Here is a 24,320-nt window from a genome sequence, read left to right on the forward strand (position 1 = left end):
CTCTTTGAACTTTGAGTGTGTGTCAACACCGCTGCTAATCGCATCGCCCTCAATTAACTTTACTTAGCCTACTACTGGATAAACCTCTTTTGGAGGAGGAGGAGAAAATAGAGGGAGGAGGGGAGGGGGGTTCAATGTGTGTGTCTGCATGCCCCCTACCACAGCCCTCTACCCCCTCTTACAGGACTGCCAGCCCGTCTAGAGTTATTCCAGGAATGCGTTGAACATGGCTGCCGCGATGAAGGCACAGAAAACGGGACTGCTGGAACTTCGAGTGACCGTGGACCGCTGGATCCGGGTATTGGCTACACTTACCGAAGATAGTCTCACGTTAAACCCCGGCGAGGGCACCGAAGAACCCGCGAAGCCAAACCCGAGTCCCGCCGGTGCTATCAACGGAGACCCCCCGAACCTCAGCTCGTCCCCGGTCCCGGAAACCATCACCAACGTGAAGCGCACGGTGCGAGTTACCAAGCAAGATGTTGGCGGGCTCGGTATCAGTATCAAAGGTAAGGTAGTTTACGAAAGTATCTTAAAGATAGCTAACTGCATGAACGGCGAGTTACTGTCAGTTAACACAAGTTTTGACTACAGCGTACCTTCTGTCACCCACCGCGAAAACAGCGGCCAGTTAACTTGCCTAACTTCAACAATGTGCAACAATTCTCAGAAACGTGCGTAAAATGCAACTTTTCCGCGATTTGCTCTATGACAAATATCCGTTCGTGTTATAACTCACACGTATAGGTCTGATGTTAGCGCAGAAAAAACGACAGCTGTGATTTTCTCAAGCTGTTTCTCTCCTCAACAGGGAACCATTTCAGTGCACCACAGTCACCGGAGACGGCAATTAGTTCGCTACTGTCATGTAACGTTGGGTTCCACCGTGTGCCCCCAAACAAACACAAAAAATAAACGCTAGTTTAAATAACTTGGATAATTGAATTGAGAGAAATCAGGAAATGGCACGTGATTCTGTTTAACTCGATTTGGGTTTTAAAAAGTTTCCACAAATCCCCGAATACTTTCCGTAGATGCTTATTACCCAGCAGTGTCGACACCAGCAGTTCATTTAAACATATTTATTTATGGACTACAGACACCAAACAAAGCAGGTTATAAACCTGAATATTATGCGTTATCAACCAACACTCACATACACAAATGTGTCATTAGTTTTATTACATCTAACTTCTGATTATGAAGCTGTAACACCAATAAATATATGTGACAGAGTAAAATCCACGCTCTACAGAGTATTTTAGGTGGTTCAAAGACCTTTTTGGCTGTTGAACTTTGCTTTTGAATGAGCAATCCGGAGTAGACATGGACACAGAGACCTCTACTGCACATAGTGGCCACAAGAATATTGTTTCTACAGGGACTTCTCAATGAAGAAAGGTTGTAATCTCTCCATATTTTACCAGCAAAGCCTGCATACCTGCCATGTGTTTTGCAGCAGCTGATAAAAGACTTTTCCTTGTCCTGCTTCCACGAAAATAGCCTATCTCTGTGGGGATCTCAAACTGAAGATGATTAGGAAGGTTGAGCAGTGGGATGCTATGTAAATATAAAAGATAAAACAGACAGGAATGTGATAAAGTTTTAGGAATGTTTTGGATTTTATTATATTTTACAGACGGACAAATATTACAGCTTTTGTTCTTGAAATTTAGTAGCAACTGATAGATTTACACTTTTTCTTTTTACACAGCTTGCTTTGTGTCTTTACATTGTCTTTATAATTGAAACAGTAATTAGGTGGTCATTTTCATATGCTTGCCACACACAGTGGGGTTCCGCCTCCTTGGCTTTAACTAGAATTGTTTGAGGTTATTGTGGTGAACTTATGATTCTTTTGTGCAACTTAAATAAACGCTGTTTGTTGCACACTGATGTATTACATACTGTGTTTCTTATTTTGATTGGGTCGTGATAAATGCAAATGCAGACCCCACAATTCTCGCCTAAAAAGTCAGCTTTCTAAATTCCGATTTTCCTGGTGGTGTGTTGTAAATATGTACTGGAAGAGTTTTCCTAGAATTACATATAAAAATAAAAATCTCATTAGGTTTCTTCCATAGTCTCAATAAATCTAATTATATTTTTTAATCATAACCCCTGTGTGATGACATGTATCATATCAATGAATTATTGTCAGTTCACAACCCTAAGTCACCTTGTGTTGTAAAGCATGGGCTGCCAAGGCAGTAAAAGGTGTAATAAATAACGGGCATGGATCTATAAGCAGCATGTGTGGGTATAATTGCATGTGTGTGAGCTGTAGCTTCCTCCTGGCAAGTTTGTCTTCCCAGGTAATCACTTGGCGATTGGTTGATGTAAAGTGTCGAGTTGATAGATAATTGTAAACTTGCATTATTGTCATGTTGCAAAGATGGCTCATCATTGTAGCTGCCGGTGACATCTTAATTTTTAGTCCCCCCCGCAATTCCGAACAACAACAAAACAAAGCCAAACCCTAATGACATAACTGTGATGTCCATCTGTGGAAATGGGTGGGTTTGAAAATCAGACAGCATGTTATTAAAACCAAATCATAGCTAGAAGCCTTTTGGCTTGACATTGTTGCGATGCTGGATGTTCAGAGGCAGTTTTGGGAGGAAGGGTATACAAGATTGAAAGTGAAAGGTGCAGGCAGAAAGAGCAGGCCAAACATGAAATGGTATATGGGACAAGAGGTCAAAGAGGTGAAAAGAGTAAAAAGAAAAAAGAAGCAGGAAGAAAAAAGTGTCAGAAACGCAGGGGGAAACAAATGAAAGAACAGAGAAAAACTTGTAGGCTAGTTGACACCGCATTGCGAACAGCTGAGAGAAGCAGCTCACAGCAGTCAGTTGTCATTGGCTAAAGATGAAAGCTATGTGGCTGGGAGTGGAGTACTCCACTAGTGTTAATTTTAGGGAGCCCACCCCAGCTTGAGGAAGAGTACGGAGGCAACTTTAACTCACGTCTAAATTTAAGAGGGGAGGCATGGAATCTAGACTCCAGGTCTCTGGACAGGCAGAATGGTAAAAGTTTGCGTGTCTCTGCAAACATTTTTCCTTCTTTGGAGCCACTGAGGTGCACGGTCCGTGCATATAACCACAATGACAGTCAGAGGGAATGCTACTTTGAGAGAAGGCAGTTGGTGAACAGTACCATAAAACAATTATTTCACTTTAAAACCATCCCAGACTTTGTTTGAATAGTCCCTATGTGTTGAATTCCAGTTGGGTGGGCCAAATATTATGAAACCATGTTTTGGTTCCTGAAACTCTTGTAACAGACCAACTCATACTTTTTCCAGACATTATTTTTGTCAGTCAGCAAGACTCAAGTGCAACATTGCATAACAAAAATATTAATAAAATTGCATTAGGAATATGAATCCACAATACTTTGAAGTTTTGCTTTGACTCTATATATTGTTCCAGCATTGTGTGAATTAAGCTGATGACAGTTGAAGTGCAGACGTGCAGATTTTTTGATGATGAAGAAGCATTATAATAAATAAATTAGATACACAGCACTATTATACCATTTACTAATCTGCCATAAGAAGCTTCTGTGGCTCCACCTTGTCTGTACCACTGCCACCCACCTTATATTTGATTGACAGATTCCCAGCTGTAGGTGCTGAACTGTATTTGACATGAAATGCACCTGCAAGAATGGTAGGAAGGAAATAAAGGTTTGTGTGGGAGTGGCAGACATATTAATGGTTATTTTTTAGAACAATATGTCAAAAAATGTTTATTCTGCAATCATTCCAGTAAGTGGTATTTCAGACTTGAGGGAAACTTCAGACTCTCTTGGGAATTTCCTCTCTCCTCCAAGGTCAGGCTTTATAATGTAAAGAAAGTGGGGAAAAAAATATTTTTAACTGTTCCTTAAAGGTTTTGTCTCCTTATTGATTCAAATGTCTACTCTCTAAATGTGCCCCCATCCTTTTCTCTGCCAACGCTAAGTGTTTCTGACACCCTCCTCATCATCCCGTGGATACTTTAGCCCTTTTTCAGACTCGCACTCTTTACCATAAAACCGATGACCTCTCAACTTGTTGGGCTTATGTCTAAACGAGCTTCACTTTTTTTTGTAAAAGTCATGATCTCTATCTTTCTAGGCCAGGCCGAGTAACATTTAAATATAACTTTATTAACGACACAAGTTTGAACTGCAGCCACTGCTGTCTCTCACATGCTGGTATGCTGAGCAGCACACACTGAGACATTGCTCTTGTAGACAATGGCATGTTCAAAAGTGTTGCCACACTTGAGTAGAGCTTATGCTGACAATGCTTGTCTCCTTTTTTTATGGTAGAAAGCACTGGCTCCGTCATTGCCTTGGGCATGTCTGAATGAACCTGTGTGGAACATTAAAGTGATAGTGACCTATATCTGAATGCCGCCACTTTAACAGACTAATGAAGCCATTAATGTTACATTCATCATGTTTGAAAATGGCTTTAGAAACCAGTATCACTATATCCTAGAAACTCTCTTGCCTACTGTGCAACTGTTGTACTACATTTGAATCCTCTGTTATATGCACTGTGTTATCTTGAGCTATATCAATCCATATCAGCTTTAATGAAGCCTTATTGTATGTTCACTCATATTGTCTGCAGTCGTTGTTGCAACTCTGTCCATTCACAGCAATTCTGTTAGATCTTCCAGTATTAATTATGTGGTTGGATTAGCTTATTTACTGTTATTATTCAGTTTTGTACAAGAGTGTAGTTACTTATTTAAAGAATGTAATGAGTTGGGGCTATCTTGTGCCTGTTACCTCATGAATAAAATGTTAATTTAGTGGTATATAACATGCTAGGCCATGATATGTGTGTGTGTGTGTGTTCCTCCTTGGGTCTTCTGCAAAAGTCTGAGGTACTGCACAGAATCTTAGCTGTTCCTAGGACTGCACTGGACTTAGACCCCTAATGTTGTGCCTGTAATCTGCTGGAGCCACTCTTCCAGTTACATCTCCTAATGCTCCTGTTACCACTGGGACTATTATGGGCTTTACCTTCCACATCTGCTCCAGTTGTTCCCTGCTACTTCTCTGTTTTCTTGTGCTCCCTTTTCTCATGTTGCTGTCCCCTGGGACTGCCACATCTACGACCACTGTGGTCTTCTGCTCCGTGTCAACCACCACTATGTGTGGTTGGCTGGCCAACAGCTGCTTGAAGTCCCACAGGACCTTAGCCTTGTTGTTCTCAACCACCTTCTGTGGTGTCCTCCATTTGGGAGTTGGGTACTTCTAACCCATATGAGGCACAGCTGTGCTTGCACACTATCCCAGCCACTTGGTTGTGTCTCTCAGTGTACACTGTCCCAGGTTACATCTCCTGCACCTTCCTGGTCCTGTTGACTGTGGCCTGTAGATCTCCAACATTGATAGTAGAAGTCTCTCACACTCCATATACAATATGCAATATCCATTTACAATGTCACCCACTAAAGAAAAAACTGCAGTATTTTTTTGTATTGTAGTATAGTGAAGTCTATCATATCTACCAGTTAGTTATATCTACTTACAACCACAAAATACTCTCTTAGAATGACTCTTAAAGGCTTATAGGCAGATAACATGGTATCCATCTACTTTGGCTTCTGTATTTGTTGTTGGTTCTTCAGCTCCTTTTCAAAATGGCATTAATTAAACATAAACCTTAAAAAATATATCTAGCAGTATTGATAGTCATGCATGTTACTTAACTGTCCTGTGACAAATTCCCATATCTTTTTTAAGATTTAAAATAATTACTCAAGTTTATAAGTTTAGTTATTTTTTTATTAAACATTTGATGATATACAGAAAAGATAGCATCACCAACAAAGCTTTAAAACCCACATTAACTTATCTTTTCTTTAAGCTTTCTGGAACACCCTCGTTAATTCACTGACTCAGTGAGGGCCACATATTGCCTCTGATTATACATCTATATGATGCTATGGTGCTCAGAATAGTGGATAAGTTCATCGTCCTGGTGGCGTGTGTAGAAGTTTTGATTTGATCCAAAGAAATTTGCATGATAAAAATCCTCGCAGAGGGATCACCCAGAAGAAATAGCAAAAAAAACCAAAACACAAAAAGCATTTTATCGTCTTTAAGACTATTTCTCACTAGCCTGAAGGCCAAAGTCCAGCTTTAAGCTGACATTAACGATGATATTTCACATGAAGTGCGGAAGCCCACCACAAGAGTTACAGCGCATCCATCAGCTTACTAGTTGACCTTCATTGTGTGACAAAGAGACAAAGGGAGGGAGAGTCGGAGACACAGACCATAGTACAGTAGGCCGATCACTGTCTCCATCAGTTTTTATGTGCTCTTTTAACTGCAGTTTAGGTGACTAATGTTAAGGTGATAAGGGACAGAAACTGTTTATTTCATATTTATAACTACCAACCAGCCACACACTTTTTTAGTTTTATCACTCAGCTCTAACTTATACCTTCTGGTGTGAAGTCACAGTGAATTTAAGGGCATTTTTATCAGTGCTTTATTTACCAGTGTCCAAGAAAACATATCATTTGATTTGCTTTATATACTGCCAATAGGCCGTTCAAATAGGAACTACCAAACTGCTTTGTGAAGCTAATTAGTGGTAAAAGTTGGATTTTTCCACATGATTTTTAACTTGATTTTCTTGTCTGATCATGCAGGTGGCAAGGAAAACAAGATGCCAATCCTCATCTCCAAAATCTTTAAAGGCCTGGCTGCTGACCAGACCGAGGCCCTTTATGTTGGTGATGCCATACTCTCTGTCAATGGTTACGACTTACGAGAGGCCACGCATGACGAGGCTGTGCAAGCGTTAAAAAAAACCGGGAAAGAAGTCATCCTTGAAGGTAAGATAGTTTTCATTTAGCCAAAAAAAATTAGAGTACATCCTGTGACTCTGACATTTTCTTCTTTGTCCAATTCAGTCTTTCTTTCATTGTTCTTCCTGTTGTGCACCCGCTTTGCTGTTAAGATGCTCTAAAAAGTGACAGGATATTAGAAGTTAACTACAAAACATGCAAAGAAGAAAAACTCCTCGTATTGCCAAATGATATAGTCCTCAGGGTATTAAAGTACGTAAGTTCTTATATCTCATCCACCCTCTGTGCACCCCACAGCTCCAAATAGATGCATTGGTAAAAATAATGAGAATGTTTGATACCTTGATATTCTTTATAGATTTTTCCAGACCTGATTCAGTCTTCCTCGAGGGTGAAAAATGACGAGCCGGGAGAGACGCTTCATTTAATCAAAACTTTGATCTGACTTCACCGGAAACATCCAAATAATGAGTTGAACTCAAACAGCGAGAGGAAAAGCCTCACTATTTAAGAATACTGTTAGGGCTCACACCTGTGAGCACCCCAGTATGCTAATGAACCGTCTTTCGATAATATTAAACCGTTTTGACACTGATACGAAGTTAGGTTCATGTCAGAACTACTGCAAACCCATGGGATCCGGCTGGCTTTGCATAGGAAGCTTTGTGGTGGAGTCAGAAGGTGTATTCCCGTCCTTTTATGCTCACTCATTTGTGTGAGATGCTGGAGCAAATGTACAATATCTCAGTCATTCTCTATTTCACTCTCAGTATATTCTTTCAGGGTATGTTCATGCATGGATGTAAATGTGACAGTCTGCCAGTGGGTGTAACACAACAAGGTGAATCTGAGATGTGAATTTTAATTGTGAAGACAGGGGGAAAGGATTAAAAACACTCTTTTCTCTTTCTAAATGATTGCTCAACAGGAATTTGGCATCTCCTGCCAAGCTGACACAGAAAGGACAGTGGTTGGTTCGAGTTGATATTATTCAGTGACGATGCTTCTCGTCTTCCAGATGAAAACCTAGTAGGTTTTTTTAGATACAAATTTTAATAATTATGTATTTTCTATCCTAAAAAAACAGAATTTGAAGTTTGACACAGGTTATTGAATCGCTATTTTTCTATGACACAGAATTTCTCAGGGTTAACTGGCACAGTAGGGCAGCTTCAGCAACTTAAGTCAGCACAGGAGATACAAGTAGAGCTATAGCCAGGGGAAATCATTGCAAATCCCCCTGTCTTACTTGTCCACAGTCAGGCAGAAAAGTGTTGATATCAGACAGCTCAACCGGTGCTGCTGTGTGATCTGACATGTCAGGAATCATTTCATGGGTTTCCCTCCCCCCTGAGGGCCCGATAGAGGAGTGAGGAGGCAAAAGAGGCTCAGAGGCTCACTGAGGGGTATGTGTGCATGCACATTTTTGATGTTCTGCTGATGTATGTCTGTCTGACCAGGAGATGACTGGACTTCAGGATACATATCTGTAGTGGAAATCTTGTGAGCATTTTACGGGAATAAAAGAAAACATATTTAGGGTTGTGTGTTTTTTTGTTTTTTTTTCCTGCTGTAATTTTCAAGATTGCTCCTTTATTTCAGGACTATTCTGTATCATGATAATGCTTGAAAATACCGATGACATAAAGTTCATGTACAGTGCTTATTTTGGTTTTGGCATTTTGTCAAGATACTCACAAACACAGTGAGAAGCAAGCTCCTTTTTGGCACCACTCTGGTGTTAAAGGTCAGGGTAGCACTCTCTTTTACATGTGCACAGCAACAAACACACCACTGCTGTGCTCACGGCAGTTTTCAGCGCTCTGTTAAATTCATAACACAGACGGCCTTGACTGAGATCAAGGAGAAACGGCCTCCATCATATTAAAATATCTTGACTATATGAACAGTAACACTTGAATCTGTCAGATAAACCCTTTCACAACATTTACAGGAGTTAAGGCATATTAGACACCTGGTTAGCATTCTGTACCTTTGCTGGGATTTTTTTTCCGATCCAACTCTTTTGAAAGTCAAGTGATAAAATATTTTGTATTAAACACATATCTGCCTGCTCAGATTAATGCAATTTGATTGCTACAGCAGCACATGTAGGGTATTAATGTCAAGGTCTGCTTTAGCAGTATAATCAAAGGCTTCAAGGACACTAGGTTTTCTTTAATGATGTGCTAGCTTAAGGTTTTTCTTAAGAATTGTCTGTGTGCATAAAATTAGAACATTAAAAACAGGAAAATTGCTCATTAGAACCAGTTTTGTGAGGGGTTAAGCATTTCCAGCGGCACATATGTGGCACAGCTGGGTATGATTTTACCAGTGTTTACTTTATCGATTTATAATGAGTCACATGATTTTAAATAGGCCACACAGTTGCTTAGCAGCCAATAGTACAGGAAAAGGGCAACAGTGGGCAGCTCCCAGGTGTGACCATGAAGGTGCGTAAAGCCTCTCACTGTAAATAGGAATTTGTGAATATTCTGTTTTTTTTTTTTTTTTGTGGAAAACAATTAGAGCTGGCTTTCTTCACCTTACTTGTGGACCTTATATTATATTGTTGATGGAATATCAATGGATGCGTATGAGAAAGATAGCACATGGGGTGGGGGGTGAGGGTGGGGGTATCAGATAAATATAACAGGCCAGATGAAGCCATAAAAGCACAGCTGCCAGCATTTCTTCACAGCGACATTTATGGCCTGAATGCTTATGTGTGAGTGTGCGAACATGCGGTGTCTTTACCTGTGTGTGTGCTTCTGCTGCATCACAACCTGTTCTTTTCACATTTTCCAGTCACAGCAACAACTTTTAGGCTTAGGATCAGGAGGAATGATGAGATTTATATATGAGTTTTGTAAAATGTTAACTGTGAAAACATCATGGACCAATTAGGCATTGTTTGATGAAGTGAAGGTGTACAACTGTGATGTTTCCATAAATGACAAATGAATGAGCAGCAGTTTGTCATTACTGCTGTGTTTCTATCCATTCTTAATTTGGACTCTTACTGAAAATGCATCTGCCGTTGCAGCCAGCTCGCCAACCAAGACAATGTGCGCATCCACTCCACTATGTACATGCACAGAGTTATAAAACTTCGTGTGTGTAGGTGTGTGAGTTCATGTGCGTGTGTGAGTCTGTGAGAGAGAGAGAGCGCGCAATACTGGGTGGAGGGTCGGAATAGTTTGGTGGGAGAATTGTTCCCTGGGCAACCAAGGTTTGACAAAAAGGACACAAACAAAGAAACTATAGTGCCACATAGAACACAAACTTCCACTATCACATAAACACACACACACACACACACACACACACACACACACACACACACACACACACAGAGGAAGGGAGGATAAAGAGGCTGCAAAGGACAGGTCAGGACATTGAGGCAAGTGTGAATGTGAAGGGGTGGGTTGGGGGTGGGTACATGCTGTCCATGTATCCAAGATATCCCAGGAGTCAAGTTTAAGTTTTTTTTTATTGTACGGGAAAGAATGTAACACACCACAGTGAGAGCTCCCGTGATGAACAAGGTGGAAGGCTGCTTAGTATCTGTGCAGACATGAGCTCCTGCAGTAGAAGGTTAAACTCAGAAAACAAGTACACAGGATTACATTTATTTTGAGCTTTCGTAATCGTTTTTTATACCTCGTTTGGTAAAGTCTAGTCATGCCTGCAACCCATGTCTGAAGTCCCATCAGGACAGAGCCAGCAATGGCAAGGCCAAGTAAAGTGTCACAGTTAAGCCAAATAAACAGGCGCTAAAGATAATTAATGGTCACAAAACTGCCGAATTAGCTGGAGTTGCTCTCGACAGTCAACACTTTCTAGTGTAGTAGTAAAGATGGAGATTTATCAAAGAGGTCGAGTATCAATTTTGCAACTGAAGGAGAAGATAAAAGACAGTTTTCATTTTAGAGCATAAAATTTCAAGTGGGGATTATTTAAACTAATAATACGAATGTGATTTACTGAAGGTTTGTGGTAGGCAATTCAATGCAAGTTGTGTGTCATTAACAGTTGTTAAATGACAAAAACAGATGCCTGATATTGCTTTGATGTTTGCCACTAAGAGTTTATTTGGAATGACTGTGGGAGATGTTATCAGAATGACCACATAACTGAGGTGGATTGCTTAAAGCTTTGAGTGTGGTATCCTTTGGCTCCTTCCTGCAGTTTGTCATGGAGTCCTTATCCTGAATGATTAGAGCAGAGCTCCAATAATACAGGTCTTCTGATGAAACAGTATAGAACCTTACTGTTCTTATTAACATTTGACGTTATCAAAATACTGAGAGTCAGTATTAAAACAATTTTGTATTTTCTTTTTTTTGTTTTATGTTTTTTGTCACAATGAAACATCTGTGTGTCGTCATTCAGCAGCGTACATAGGAAGCTCTGCAACATCGCCAACAGATTTTTCATTTTCGTAACTTAACTCTGTTATCACATCTGCGACATGCTATATGGATATATATGTCAAAATAAAGCAATGTATAGTGAGTGTTGGATTATGGTGGGTTCCTGAAAAAGTCCAAAGTTAAAATTTTGAGTTCCCATTTGGATTTTTTTTGAGGAATGCCTTTTCAACCCAGATTCCCACTAAAAAGTTGGAGCAGGCCGGCATACCCTGAGTTAGAAATTGCGGCAGTGAACATAAACAGTAGTAAAACTGTAAACCTTTGATCTGTAATGCCACTGTAGTGTATTTTTGACTCAATAAATAAGCCATAAATAGATCATAGATCAGGCTCTGTCAATGAACGGAAAAAATAAGCACTGCTCTGTATTGCTAGTCATACCTGAGTTGCTCTCCCTTGCTACGGCTGACAAAAAATTCAGTTGGACACTTTTGTGTTCCGCAAAATCTCAGCAAAAATCATTCCGTCATTAACACATGCATGGGGCAAGATCAGTAATTTTTGGTGTTCTTTGACACATCCTACAGCTTTAGCACACACAGATTGCAGGTTTGTATGATAAAAATGTTTGCAATATTGCAGCTTTATTGTTAGGATAAATCCAGTGCTCTACCTGAGCTGCAATATTTATCCAGAGAATGGCTGTCTTACCCTGGAAGACCCCACACAGTCCCCAGTAATTTCTGAAAGAGAATTTCCCTTTCCATCAAAAGCGTATCAATTCTGCTTCAACTCCTGCTCATTGATCTGGATTGCCATGCTGTTTCTGGAGAGAAACACATGCCTAACACCTATGCTTACACTGTACTACCTTCCTTGGCAGATTACTTGCTTGCTCATTGGGTGCTCCTTTCTGATGAGTGTGCACTCTTCTTGGTAGAATGTGTTGGTCATTATTCAAATGAAATGCTTATGTATTTGTTTATAAATAAAGAATTCAGCTTCCACCTGCACATTTCTTCTGTGTGTCTGCAACCTTACGCTACTTTTCCCCATTTAATACATTTGGCCATAAAGCAGAGTGATGAGAGATGTGATCATTTCCTCTTTTAAATAAGGAAAAACATGAATGGTCTTACAGCATACTTACAGTATGTCCTCAAAAGCATACAGATTCTCCTCAGGGGTCTTCAGTGTATTGTGCTTATTTGGACAAAGGAGAAATATCTAAAGTAGCTAAGAAAAGAATTTTAAAAATTCTATACCAGAGTATAGAAATAATATTACCTATACAAGATGTGCTTGTCTGTAGTCTTAAATTGCTGAAATGTTCAATGTTTAAAGGTGCATATAAAAAGTAGATTTTGGTCATGGTGTGATTCAAAGGTTTGTGCTTGTGTTTGTGCTTAATGTCAACCTGAGGTTCAGCAGAGTTGGAGATGCTGTGTGTTTGTGTGATTATGTGTGCAGAGGGAGAATGAGGGATGGAATGAGACAAAGAGCTTAAGACACAGGGAATCACAGAGTTTCTTATGCCCATTTCTCAGGACACTTGCAGTTCTCTCTGTCCTGTCTTTTTCATTAGGGTAGCTGTTCTCTGGCCCAGTGCACGCATAGTCAGGGATTAAATAGGCTTAGTTATGGAAGCTCTATAGTTGCAGTCTTTCCTTTGTCTAAAATTATTTTAGCAGGAATGGTATATGTTTTGGACATGTCCTGTTAGTTGTATAAAGCATCCTAATGTCTGTTATCCCTGCTGGGAGGTTGGTTAGTTAGAATTATTTATTGACTTTGTTCCCATTTATTCCTGTTAGAGAAAAGTGTGTCAGTTTCAAAAGTGAGATGTGGTTAAAACAAATTAGAATTGAAGAAGCTTCTTGTATGAGACGTGAAACATCAGGTTAAAACAAATCTTAATTTCTTCTTCTCGTAGGCAGTTTAGAAAAAAAGTACAGCATTGCTAAACTTGATGACACGTACAAAAAAATTACTTTTCAAACCTTGTGATAAGTTGCATGATTAGGTTTCTTAATTGCATATATTTTCTTAACCACTTACCCGATTCAGGGTTTCAAGGTGGCTTGCAGCCCAAGAACTTGCAAGTAAGGTTAAGTGGCAATTCTAAATTAGCTGGATGTGAGACTGTCTCTCTTAGACAGACCTTTCTGTGGTGCATACAGCTTTTCCTCCAGTGTTAAATGGAGGAGATACTAGATTATACTAATTTATATGTAATCTCCCACATTTGGTAACTTTTTGTTCCTTTAAATTCTTTGAAATATGTCAGTAAGATGCTTTGCCAAATAGGACATGTTCGGTCTGCGTAGGTTTAAAACATCTTTTATAGATGTTTTTTTGTGGCCTTGCCCTGACTCTTGGCTGTGTGATGTTTGAGTTGGCTTTGTCAACACACTGTGGATTGTCTGCCCACGGGAGTGCAAGTAGAGTGCTGCAAACACACACACACACACACACACACAAACATAGACACTCAAATTCCTGGGTGTCACACATTTAGTCAACTTTGCAGATTTGTCCTGATTTAAACATCGTCATTGATGGCAGGCTATTGTGAACCATTTCCAGTATACTGAACAACGGTCGATGTGCATGTTTTTTCTGAACTGTAACTGCTAGCCAGCACCTTCTGTGCATTTCCCGTCAGTTGTTAATTTTTAGCCACACTGTGTAGCCAGTTGCACAGTGTGATGCTGTGTAAATGGCTACACATGTATCACATGTGCCAGGGACCAAGAGATAACTATCAGTGACGGCTTGTGTTGAGTCATGTGTTGCTACGCTGTTCAGGCTGTGCCTTTCATGCAGGCTGTATTTTGAATCTGAATCATTATGTCTCTTAAGATGAAGACTCAGTGAACACAGTGTGTGCACATTTGACTGTATTTAATAAATGTGGCTCCATCATCCCCCCAGACCTAAGGGTATTAATACTTGCTATGAAGCTGTCAGATTGTGAACATCCAATATGCACAAACGGGAATGTGTTTCAGGAGTGCCTGAGGTGAGACTTGATTTGAAGAGGTTCATTTGTGTTTGTGATAAGTGTTGGCTGAAGGATGCTTTGTCAGCATTCTCAACTAGAGCTAACTCCAAACTTAATCTCTCCGATGTCTCGCTCTCGCACATTCACGCAACTCAGGCCTCTTTGTCTCTATGTATATTAAAATTTATGATGGAGAGTTCCCTTACATTATATGGCGAGTTTGTATTCCCGGTTTGTGCAATATGTGTCAATTGAAGAAGTGTATCCATATAATAATTTTATGGAGTAAACCTCACATGTTGAGTATTGTTGTTAATATTTGACCTTGCGGATTGTAAAAGGCGGAGGCAAGAGATGGACTGCAGAGGTGGAGGAAGTCCTGACAACAAATTAAAATCCTGAATGTACAAAAATACGTTTATATCCTTCTTAATTCGTTCGAAGAACTAAATATACATCATTCAAAGTGATAAAAATCAAAATAGGACAGACTTCGAAGGGGAGTTCTGCGCGTGATCTACTAACAATGCGCTAATTTATGTACAGTACAAAGACGCAGTCATTTCATTTTAATAATAAGAAGCATTCTACCAAGAGCTGCGCAAATTAGCTGCTAAAAATAATCTGATGAGGGAATGTGAGGCATGTTCTAACAGAAATAATACATTGCAAGCCAAGGTTTCATGTATTTGTGCTTCTCTTTGAAAACAGTGTCACAATTCAGATAAATGAAAGAAAGCTGAAGGAGAATCAACATGTTTCTGATAAAAAAAGGCAAAACGTTCTCTTAGAAATTGTTCAGGACAGCGAGCGAGGTCCTGGAATGTGAGAATCAGGCAGAGCCCGGGATTTATCCAGAGCAGAGCTGCATTGCAAAACCTGTTACAAACAGTTTCACAATATAACCCTGAAATCTCTGAGGTAATACCTGTGTGTCTTTACACAGAGATACTTGTGTATCTGTGTGTAGCAAAACATTGTTTACAGTGTAATCTCAAGCTGTCGGTGTGTTAATGAATATACACTGTGCCACATGTGGAACTGCATTCATCGTTGTTTGTTTTTCAGTCACATATTGTAGCATTCAGCTATTAACATGTTTACACGATGTCAGTAAAAGCTGTGTTTTAACAGACATATGAGACGTTTCCTGTTAACAGATCAATTTGGTTCATAACTGATCCAACACCAGAGACAAATTAAAACAAAGTGCAAACCACTGTGCTCACTCCTCCCTCCCTCTGATGCTACACATTAAGTTAAGTTCATTTGAGCAGTTACCTTTTACTGGGTTTCTGGAGTACTGTGCATATAACCTCAAGATAAAACATTTTCTCTTGCTGAAATGTGACTATTCAGTTTAACCCTTACAATACATTTCAGAGGAGTAATATGGGTCCTCAGCATAGGCTTGTATTGTATGATTTGGCAACACTTCAGATCACACCATGCACACAGAAATTCCTGTGTGTTGCAAACACTGTTTCATTTTATTTAATGAGTGAATGAAGGTTCTTATTCCATATCTGTGAATTTAAATGCATATATTTTTCTAATACTTTTTTTTATCAAATTAAAAATTAGTGTAAGCATGCAATATATTGTGTATTTGGCTCAATGATAAACATCCAATATATGATTGGTTCTTGTACTAGCATTCACAATAACATTGTGTATTTTCGACTAGAGTCTTTCCTTCTGCGATTTCCTGCCTGTATGGAAATCAATAAATGCCACAACTGGTGCTTTACAAACAGCAGGGCCACAACTGATCAAACTGAGAGCATTTATACGGCACGCTACGTAGAAGATTTTTTGTTGACCTTTAACTGGGTTCCTGTTAAAGAGTATGTAATAGCCACTCTAGCTCTGGTTTTGTAAGTAGTCACTTCTTTGGCTACAAAATGAAGAGCTCAGTCGCTTTTAGAAGAATAATGAGGACCAGACTGAGTTACATTTTGCTTTGAGGGCTAAAATCATATTTCATATCTACAAATCAAGCTCTTCAAGGACATGTGTGAATATAGCCCCTCAAAGGGAGATACATACCATATAGTCTTTTTAAGCAAGGCCAGCAGAGATATATATTCTTGCTCTATCTTACTGTATTGATTTAAGTAGGGTTAGGCGAGTGATTTATGGAACATAATGACTGTGGAGAGTAAAGTTTTAAGCTTCTCATTGGGACACAGCATGCTGCTGGCTAAGATTATTCATTCCTTGTCTGAAAAAGTTTCTGTACAAGTTGAGATTCTGTTACTGAAGCAGCATATGTCTTAGCCCTCTTATCTATTCACACATGATATAATCTGTAAATAGACTGTACTTTCACATGAATTTGCACTCACACATGATTCTTTTCCCTTTCCCTGATCCAGAGATTGACCTGTGTGTTTTTTAGGACATGCTAGAAAGGTAGTGAGGGAGGCAGGTGAGATTTTCTTAATTAACACGTCCCGACTGCAAATTCTCAGGTGGTCGTGGCTGAGCTGTGTCAGTCCAGTCAGCAAAGCGATTGTCTGTATTTCTGTGTTTTAGGTAATGTATTCATCTGGTGGGTGGCAGCAGATGCAGGATGGTCCTGTTGTTTGGAATGATCAGTTTTGTTCCTTCATCTGGAACGTGTGTCCCTAAAACTACTTCTCTCCTAACTGGAGAATAATTTATGGTTCTATATTGATAAAGATAGATGAAGATAAAGATTTCTGATAATTCCAGTTCTCTTTCTAAGGGGTACAACTGACAGCATATGTGGGCAACCTTTGTTCAATGCAGACTATTACTTTCATAAAAAAAATAAATTATTAAACTTAACAGTATTGCAGTAAATTGCAGGATTCTCTCACTGAAACAACTGAAAGTAAAGTGCTGTGGTAGTGGAAAGAACTACAAATAATTAACTGAAAGCGAGTTGCTGTACACACACGAGAAAACTGAAAATTGGCTGATTTCAGTCCCTGGTTTGTTGATTGGTGCATCATTACTCAAAGTGAATCTTTGGAATTGAAGCTATAATCACCCAAATAGTGTCAGAACTGAGTGTGTGTGTGTGTGTGTGTTTTCTATGAATGTATATAGTTTGTAACACTGATGTGTTCTTAAGGTCTGTATTCAGCAAACAGACTGGTTTCTTATGCCAGTATAATTATTACTGTGATCATGATTCCTTTCCTTTTAACCTGGCTAATACACAGCTGTTAGATCTTACTAGGACACGAGAAGGTGGGTTTGCTGTTGATTATTATTTGGCACTTTCTGAAGAATAAATTGCACCTATCTAGTCCCCCAAATCTTTAAATGCTTACGTGGCACATGCATTAAATATGATAATGTGATGTCACAATAACTTTTCTTTCGTCCTGCTTCTGTTCTTAGTAGTTATGTATTGTAAAAGTGACAAAGAATTTTAGTACAGAAATATAAATGCTAATTCAGCATCGCTAAGATGACTCCGCTAAGACTGCTTTATGAAATGCAAATAAATATAAACGACCCTTCTCAGTGCTGCAAACTTGCTGCCACTGTCCATTATTATATTACTCTCTTGCAGCGAGTGTTAGAAATGGCTGAGGAGTCTAACAGACTGGATGCGATCAGACATCAGTAGTAGTGTAGTTCTGTGGTAATGTGTGGTGTTATGTGGATTGTTCTGAATCTCTGTGAGTAACCCTGCCATGAAACCTCTAACGCTGTGGACACAAAGCTTGGGTCCTTTTTCCTTCAGAGCTGCTGGCCCGTAAGGACATTGTGCTTACACTCAGCAAGGGAATGGATTAACCAGTTAAATAACATAGCTTTATTAAATCACAAATCTCCAACAGGCCCTTTCTCCCTCAGTGTCATCAAGTTTACTTAACAAGCCCTCTCTGAACCCTCTGCCCCGATTCTAGGCCCCTGTTAAATTGGTGGCCCACTCTTTGTGTCAGTCTCTTACTTCACTACAGGTTTAAATTCCACTGAACTGTTTCGCAGCATTGTGCCCATTGCCATGCTGGGGATGGAGTGGGCGATATTTACTTTTATTATTCATATAATGTGTGTGCAATTTTAGCTTCCAACGATTACGAAAACACATCTAAAATTGCACATTTGAGGTGGAAAAATAGTTTGTGTATACTTTATAAATCGATGAGTCTTTTGCCTTTTAGGCAGCAATCATAAGCAAAAGAAAAGTGAACATTTGCCACCAAGCATCCCTTCTACTCTGTTCTTGTGTTCTGCCAGATCCAGTTCAAGTTTCCTTCACTTTCACTTTGTTGAATTAGGATAATTAACTCTCCTGACACACTATGCAAAGTAATCAAATCTCTTTGGCAGCATGTGAGTTCATTTAAAAGTTTCACTGCGTTCTGCTTTCTCTCTCTCTCTCTCTCTCTCTCTCTCTCTCTCTCTCTCTCTCTCTCTCTCTCTCACTTATGTCATACCTAACACCTCCCAAAGTTGGCATGTATCCATGATTTTAATGAAATGGGCTATAGGAATGACAGACCTATCTAAATCATATAGACCTGGGTAATTGACCAGAAGGAGATTCACATTAATCAGTGATAGAATAGGGACACATACAGTAAAGCTGGCATTTAACAGCCCACAAAATTAGGGATCAATAAGAAAAGGCTCTGACGAGAGTGTTTTTCCTCTTCCTTGTATGTGTACCACATGCCTCAAAATGTTCACAAACCCCACTTGTGGTTTTGGTATATCGAAGCCTAATCCTGATCATTAACTTTTTTAGACTGATTTTGATTAGTAACGAGTATTTATTTTAAAGGAGTTCCTATTGTGCTCACTTCCAGCACAATCACTTCTGCAATTGCATAATTTGCAGTTGTCTTAAAGCATTCCCTTGTGAAACTAGACATTTTAGCTCCTGTCTTTTTTAGCTTCCCTGTCCCTGTAGACCATCCATACATCCATCCATCTTCTTCCACTTATTCAGTTCTGTGTTGTGGTTAAATTCAAAAACAACAAAACAAACCTATAAACCTATTAAAAAACAAAGTTTCACATACCAAGCATGAACATCACCATTGACGTATTTGTTAGATTAAGCCTTTATTTACAAGCACAGAACAATGTTTGTGTGTAAAATGTCAACCAAACTTCAATACGTCTACTGAAAGTTTGAAAGAAATATATGTATATATATATATAACATAACATATCTGACTTTTAACCATACCTGTGTTCTATGATGAAATTTAGTCACAAGCCATTCAGCCTGATTATCAATAGTGGTCAATCAATCAGTTGTTCTGTCTCTGCAGCAGTGGTGACTGTTTAGCATTAGTCCAGCCCAGAATCTTGCTGTTTACAAGTTTAAGAGAAGTGCTGAAAAAAACCCAAACGTGTTTTCTTTTCCATTGGGAAATAAAAGCAAACTTCACACATGAAAAGGTGATGTTTGAACACAGAATGAAACCATTACATAGTGACAGAACATGAAATGGACCGAAATGAGCTCATAATGTATCTGTAACATTTTCCTTTTTGCAGTCTTGAGTTTTTGCTAAATCTTTCATTTGTTTGATGTCCACTTTCATCGTCTCTTGAATAGTCCACATCTTACATTTTGCGAAACATGAACTCCACATTTTTGTATAATTGATTATTGCAAACCTGTTTTTTTTCTTCTTATTATTTTTGTTTTGCCTCAATTGACCTCTATGTACTGAACATGTTTCACTTTTTTTATACAGTAATTTATGACGTTGTTTTCACCCATAACATTGTTCCCCTGAGGTGTAACATTGGGACATTCTTTGCTTGACATAGTTTACAGAGGCAACAACATGCTTCTGAGGTCAGCAACTCCCCAGTCACATTCCAGCTGCTCCCACAGTAACCAGTGGCAAGCGGACGAAGGGCTGGTATTTTAGCTTTAGTGTATTGTTTGGTCCAGTTTCAGTTTATAAGTGCCAAGTCTGGAAACATGTCAGCTCATGCCTAACTTCTTAAGCTGCTGGCCTCCTGATATGCTCCTCCTGGGTATGGATGGCTTCAGACAAGGATTAGCAGTGATGGGTTAATGATATATGTGATGGTTTCTGTGTATATTAGGTAATCAGCATAATAATGAGGTCTGGCTGTTTAGAGTTCGAACAAGTTAAAGTGTTATTTGGCAGTTTGTAATGTCCAAGTTACGGTTAAGCAAACTGTGCTGGAACTCAGCTGACTGAAAGTGTCTGGCTAGGAGTTGTTAGGTTCAATGTAAAAGTGACGAGTTTACCATGAAAAGCTTAGTGGCAGATCCTGCAGAAGAAGCAAAGAACCTCCTCACATGCGCACACTTACTCCCACACATAACTCTCTCTCACACAGACACGCACACACTACAAAAGTAGTTTCACTGGCTGCCAGATAAGCTAAAGTAATAACAGTGCCATCTCAGCTAATTTTAGCCCTGTATTGAATGAGCCGCCACTGGTATTCATGGCAACATTTCTGGCTGAGCTAAGCTGTATATTCGCTCTCCCTGTATTGCCTGTCTCGCTCGTTCATATTCTCTTTTCTTGCTCCCAATCTTCATTTTTCCTGCTGCCTTTCTCTTTTCTATGTTGTTCGTTCCATTTTACACCCCTTTCAGTTCTCCATCTTTCTTATCGTCTCACCTCTCTTTTTAATACGGCACTATGTTTAAAAGCTATCACATCGAGATTGTTATTTGGGGAGATTATAAAAGCCTCTTTACAGAAGTAAACATCTCTATAGTTGCTGCTTTCTCCCAACCTATTCTGCTGTGCAGTTTGTGCAGCACCAGAGACATAATCTCAGCCTTACATAATAAAGAGTAATGCCCACCGAGAATAGAAATATGTTTATGTGCTAGATATTAGCACCTCTAGCCACGACTATGTTCGCTCTCCTTATATTCTCTTAAAGTGTTTTTGAAGAATCTGCTGTTATTGAAATTGTGCTTTTTGTGTAACTGAGGCCTTCTTATTAGACAGATGTCACTGAAGTGTCATTTGGCTGCACTATACTGACATCCACAGACCATGTAGTCCATGTAAAGCAGTATTAGATATGTGCTCTGAGTTTGTCACACGATAGAAATAGGCGCTATCAACCACAATGCCAAATTTGAATGAAAAAAGCCAGTAAGTATATAAAATCAGGGTTGAAAAACTTTAGCAGCTTTCTTAGCATGGAAATGTTTTCTGTTGTTGTGGTCGCTTATTGACAGCTCACATTTCACATCAGTTCAGATGGTCTGCTGAAGCAGGCAAACACTCTTTTAACCAGTTTACATGAGTTTGGGAGGAAATTACTACCCGCTCTGTATATGGAATATTTTTGTCACTTGGTGGTTCTTTGTTTTTGTAATAAGTTTGAAACCCTTCTTAAAAGCTACACACTTATGAGGCTCGAAGATTCAGTAATTATGTTACATTGCAAGGCAATATAAAATTCTGCTGAAAAATACTAAGTATGGGCAATTTTTACATTTATTAATCTCTGAAGTCAGCATACTTTGCTGACTTCAGAGCAGTAGGTGTTTGGATGAAGTCTGGAGAGCTAAGATAGGAGAAATGATGGGATAATAAAACACAGGCGATGCTAAAAACAGACAGGAATAGCTATTAGAGATTTTAAGGTAAAATAGGAAGTGAAAAAACACTGGTTGTAACCAACCCGTAAACCAAAAAATGTTGTGTGAGTTCCATAAAATGCATTTGCTGAAGTAGCCGGTTGATCTACTGAGATTTTCTTACACAACTATCTCTGAGGTTTACAAAGAATGGCACTATTAAGTATTAAAAAACTCGCTACTACATGTGTACCCAGGTGCAAGTGTGTGAAAACGTTTTTGTGTAAATTTTGTGTCTGAGTCACAAATGTGTATTCAAGGAAACTCTCCATGCAGACTGCTGAGAGAAAATTTGTACTCCTTAATCTTAATCTTTTAAGATTTTTGCAACAAATCTTTAACAAAATTTCAAAGGAATTGACTTTATCTCTGTAGAGAGAGAAAAGGGAAACATCGCAGACAGGTTTTAGATCCAAAACATTACTATTGATCCACACTACTTTTGAAAAGTATGGAAAATTAGTTTGCAAACAAAGAGGTGCAGAGAAAATTATTCCGAGAATTATTCAGAATTTAGGTCATGCCCTTTCCTGGAGCATTTTAAGACTTCTTCACACATGCACTGTAATCCCTAAATGCTCATAGCAGCACGTCTGAAAAAGAACCGTAGTCATGTTTTACATAAATGTTGCTCATGCAGTTTTCTTGCTTCATACTATGTGACAGTTTGACAATATTCTGCACACTACTCACGTCTGGATACTTGCAGTTACTTTAAAAGCACACAGTTGTAGCAATGTAGCAATTTTCCATAAGAGTGAAAATTTGTAAACATTCCCTAAATTGGCAAATAAAACGTGCACTGTTAGAGAGTTGATGCTTGGAAGCTAAATAAGTGGAAGGCTGTGTGTATCTGGCAGGATCTCTATTTTGGGAAAAGTAAAAGCCTCCTCTCTCGTTCCTGCTGTCCTGTGCTATGACTCTTCTGCTTGCCCTCTGGCTACATGCCTCTTGTACAGAGCACTTCACACTTCCCATGTGAAACCAAAGCTTTGCCTTAAACCTACTGCTTTGCCACGTCCTCTGGGCTATTTTTACTCCAGCAGTGGCTACTGCTGTTAAAGCCATACACAGCCTTTTGGACTGCAGCAGAGGACTCCATCTGTGGTGGTGTGTTTAGGTATCTGAGCTTGGGTGTGTGAGTGGTAAAACTGCGTTTAAAAAGATATGTGTACAGAATAAGATACAGTAACAATTTCATAACACTTAATTATATCCACCAAAAATTATGGGCACCCCCATAGCCTTGGCTTTAAGATGCTGACCATGAGCCACAGCTTCTTTCTTCAAATTTAAACTGGGAACTTCCCCCTCAGATGTACCTCTGACACTGACATTGGCTATTAGGAGACAAATCTGTCTTTAACTTACGGGACAGCATAAAGATCTCATAAATATGTTTTTAGCACACTTCTGAACATGGGTGGATAGATGGATGGATGTGTGTTTTTGCACTTCTTAACCTCCCGTTGTATTAATGTGAAAGCCCTGACACTATTGTGTCAGTCATGCACCATACAGAACTGGAAGTCCTTATGACGAAGCACCTCGGGCCGTGTTTTTCTAACTTCTTAGGCATTTGCAAGAAAGAACTCCACAACATATGGTGTCAGAATTGTGATGGCTTGTCGGAAGAAGAAAACTGGCCTTCCAGTGCAATGAACAGAACTGCATTCCCAGCACATATGGTCAGATGAATGCTAATCAGCTTTCAACACTGTGAAAGCCTACCTGTTTTCTTCCCCTGTCCCCAAGAGTCCAGACTTCAGTAGAAGTAGTACAGGTTGACACATCTGTAGTCAACCTTGGAGCGCTCCTGGCCCGGGGAGACGTCTCTCTTTCAAACAATGTTGCATCAATAAACCTTTAATAGATTTTCAAGTTTTATGCGCTGCATAAGCTTCTCCGTCTAACTCATGTCTCTGTTTTTCTTGATCCCTGAGAATATCTTTGTTATTTACAAGGATTGCCTGTGCATTTACATCCATCAGTTGACAGGGTTTCTTAGCTAGACTTTGATCAGCAGTTTACCATTGTATTTCTTGCTGTGCTTTACTCTTTCCTTAAACATTGTGGTTTGGAAACTCAACCATATGACCAGTAACAGAGTGCTTCACAATCAGTTTAGCCAGTCCTAACTGTTAATGGGTCGGGGTTACTGATCTATATATATCAAAAGCCTTATTCATCAAAGTAAGCTGTTGGATACTGCTGTTGAATCCTCGGTCACACTGATAGTTCGGTGATGTCATCATGTTTCACGATGTTTCACCTCCATGTGGTCCTTCAAACCACAAAAAGATAGTCATCTTGAAAACACACGCTTAGACACACAAAGACACACATGTATATTCACACCAGTGTGTCATGGTGCACTTATAGACTCTTCCATTTATTGAACTTTCAAATTATTTTTACTGTTGTTATTATTGTTGTTAGAGAGGGTAGAGCAGTGGACAGCTCTCTGGGTAGAATCCAAAGACAAAAAGCTGGCTGCAGGTGTGAATGTGAGGTTACTTGTAAAT

General features: G+C 39.4%; 1 protein-coding gene across 1 annotated transcript in view; it reads left to right on the top strand.

Annotated features, from left to right (window-relative positions):
• snta1 (syntrophin, alpha 1) overlaps positions 1–24,320 on the top strand; it is a 35,940-nt gene continuing 11,620 nt past the window's right edge. Inside the window, exons 1-2 of the mRNA XM_005929737.3 lie at positions 1–509; positions 6,666–6,851. Coding sequence (XP_005929799.1) covers positions 227–509; positions 6,666–6,851 — 469 coding nt within the window. The 5' untranslated portion in view covers positions 1–226. The remainder of the gene's footprint in view (positions 510–6,665; positions 6,852–24,320) is intronic.

The sequence above is a fragment of the Haplochromis burtoni genome, unplaced genomic scaffold (assembly GCF_018398535.1).
Source record: "Haplochromis burtoni strain Fernald_Lab_line unplaced genomic scaffold, NCSU_Asbu1 Contig_125, whole genome shotgun sequence".
NCBI lineage: Eukaryota > Metazoa > Chordata > Actinopteri > Cichliformes > Cichlidae > Haplochromis > Haplochromis burtoni.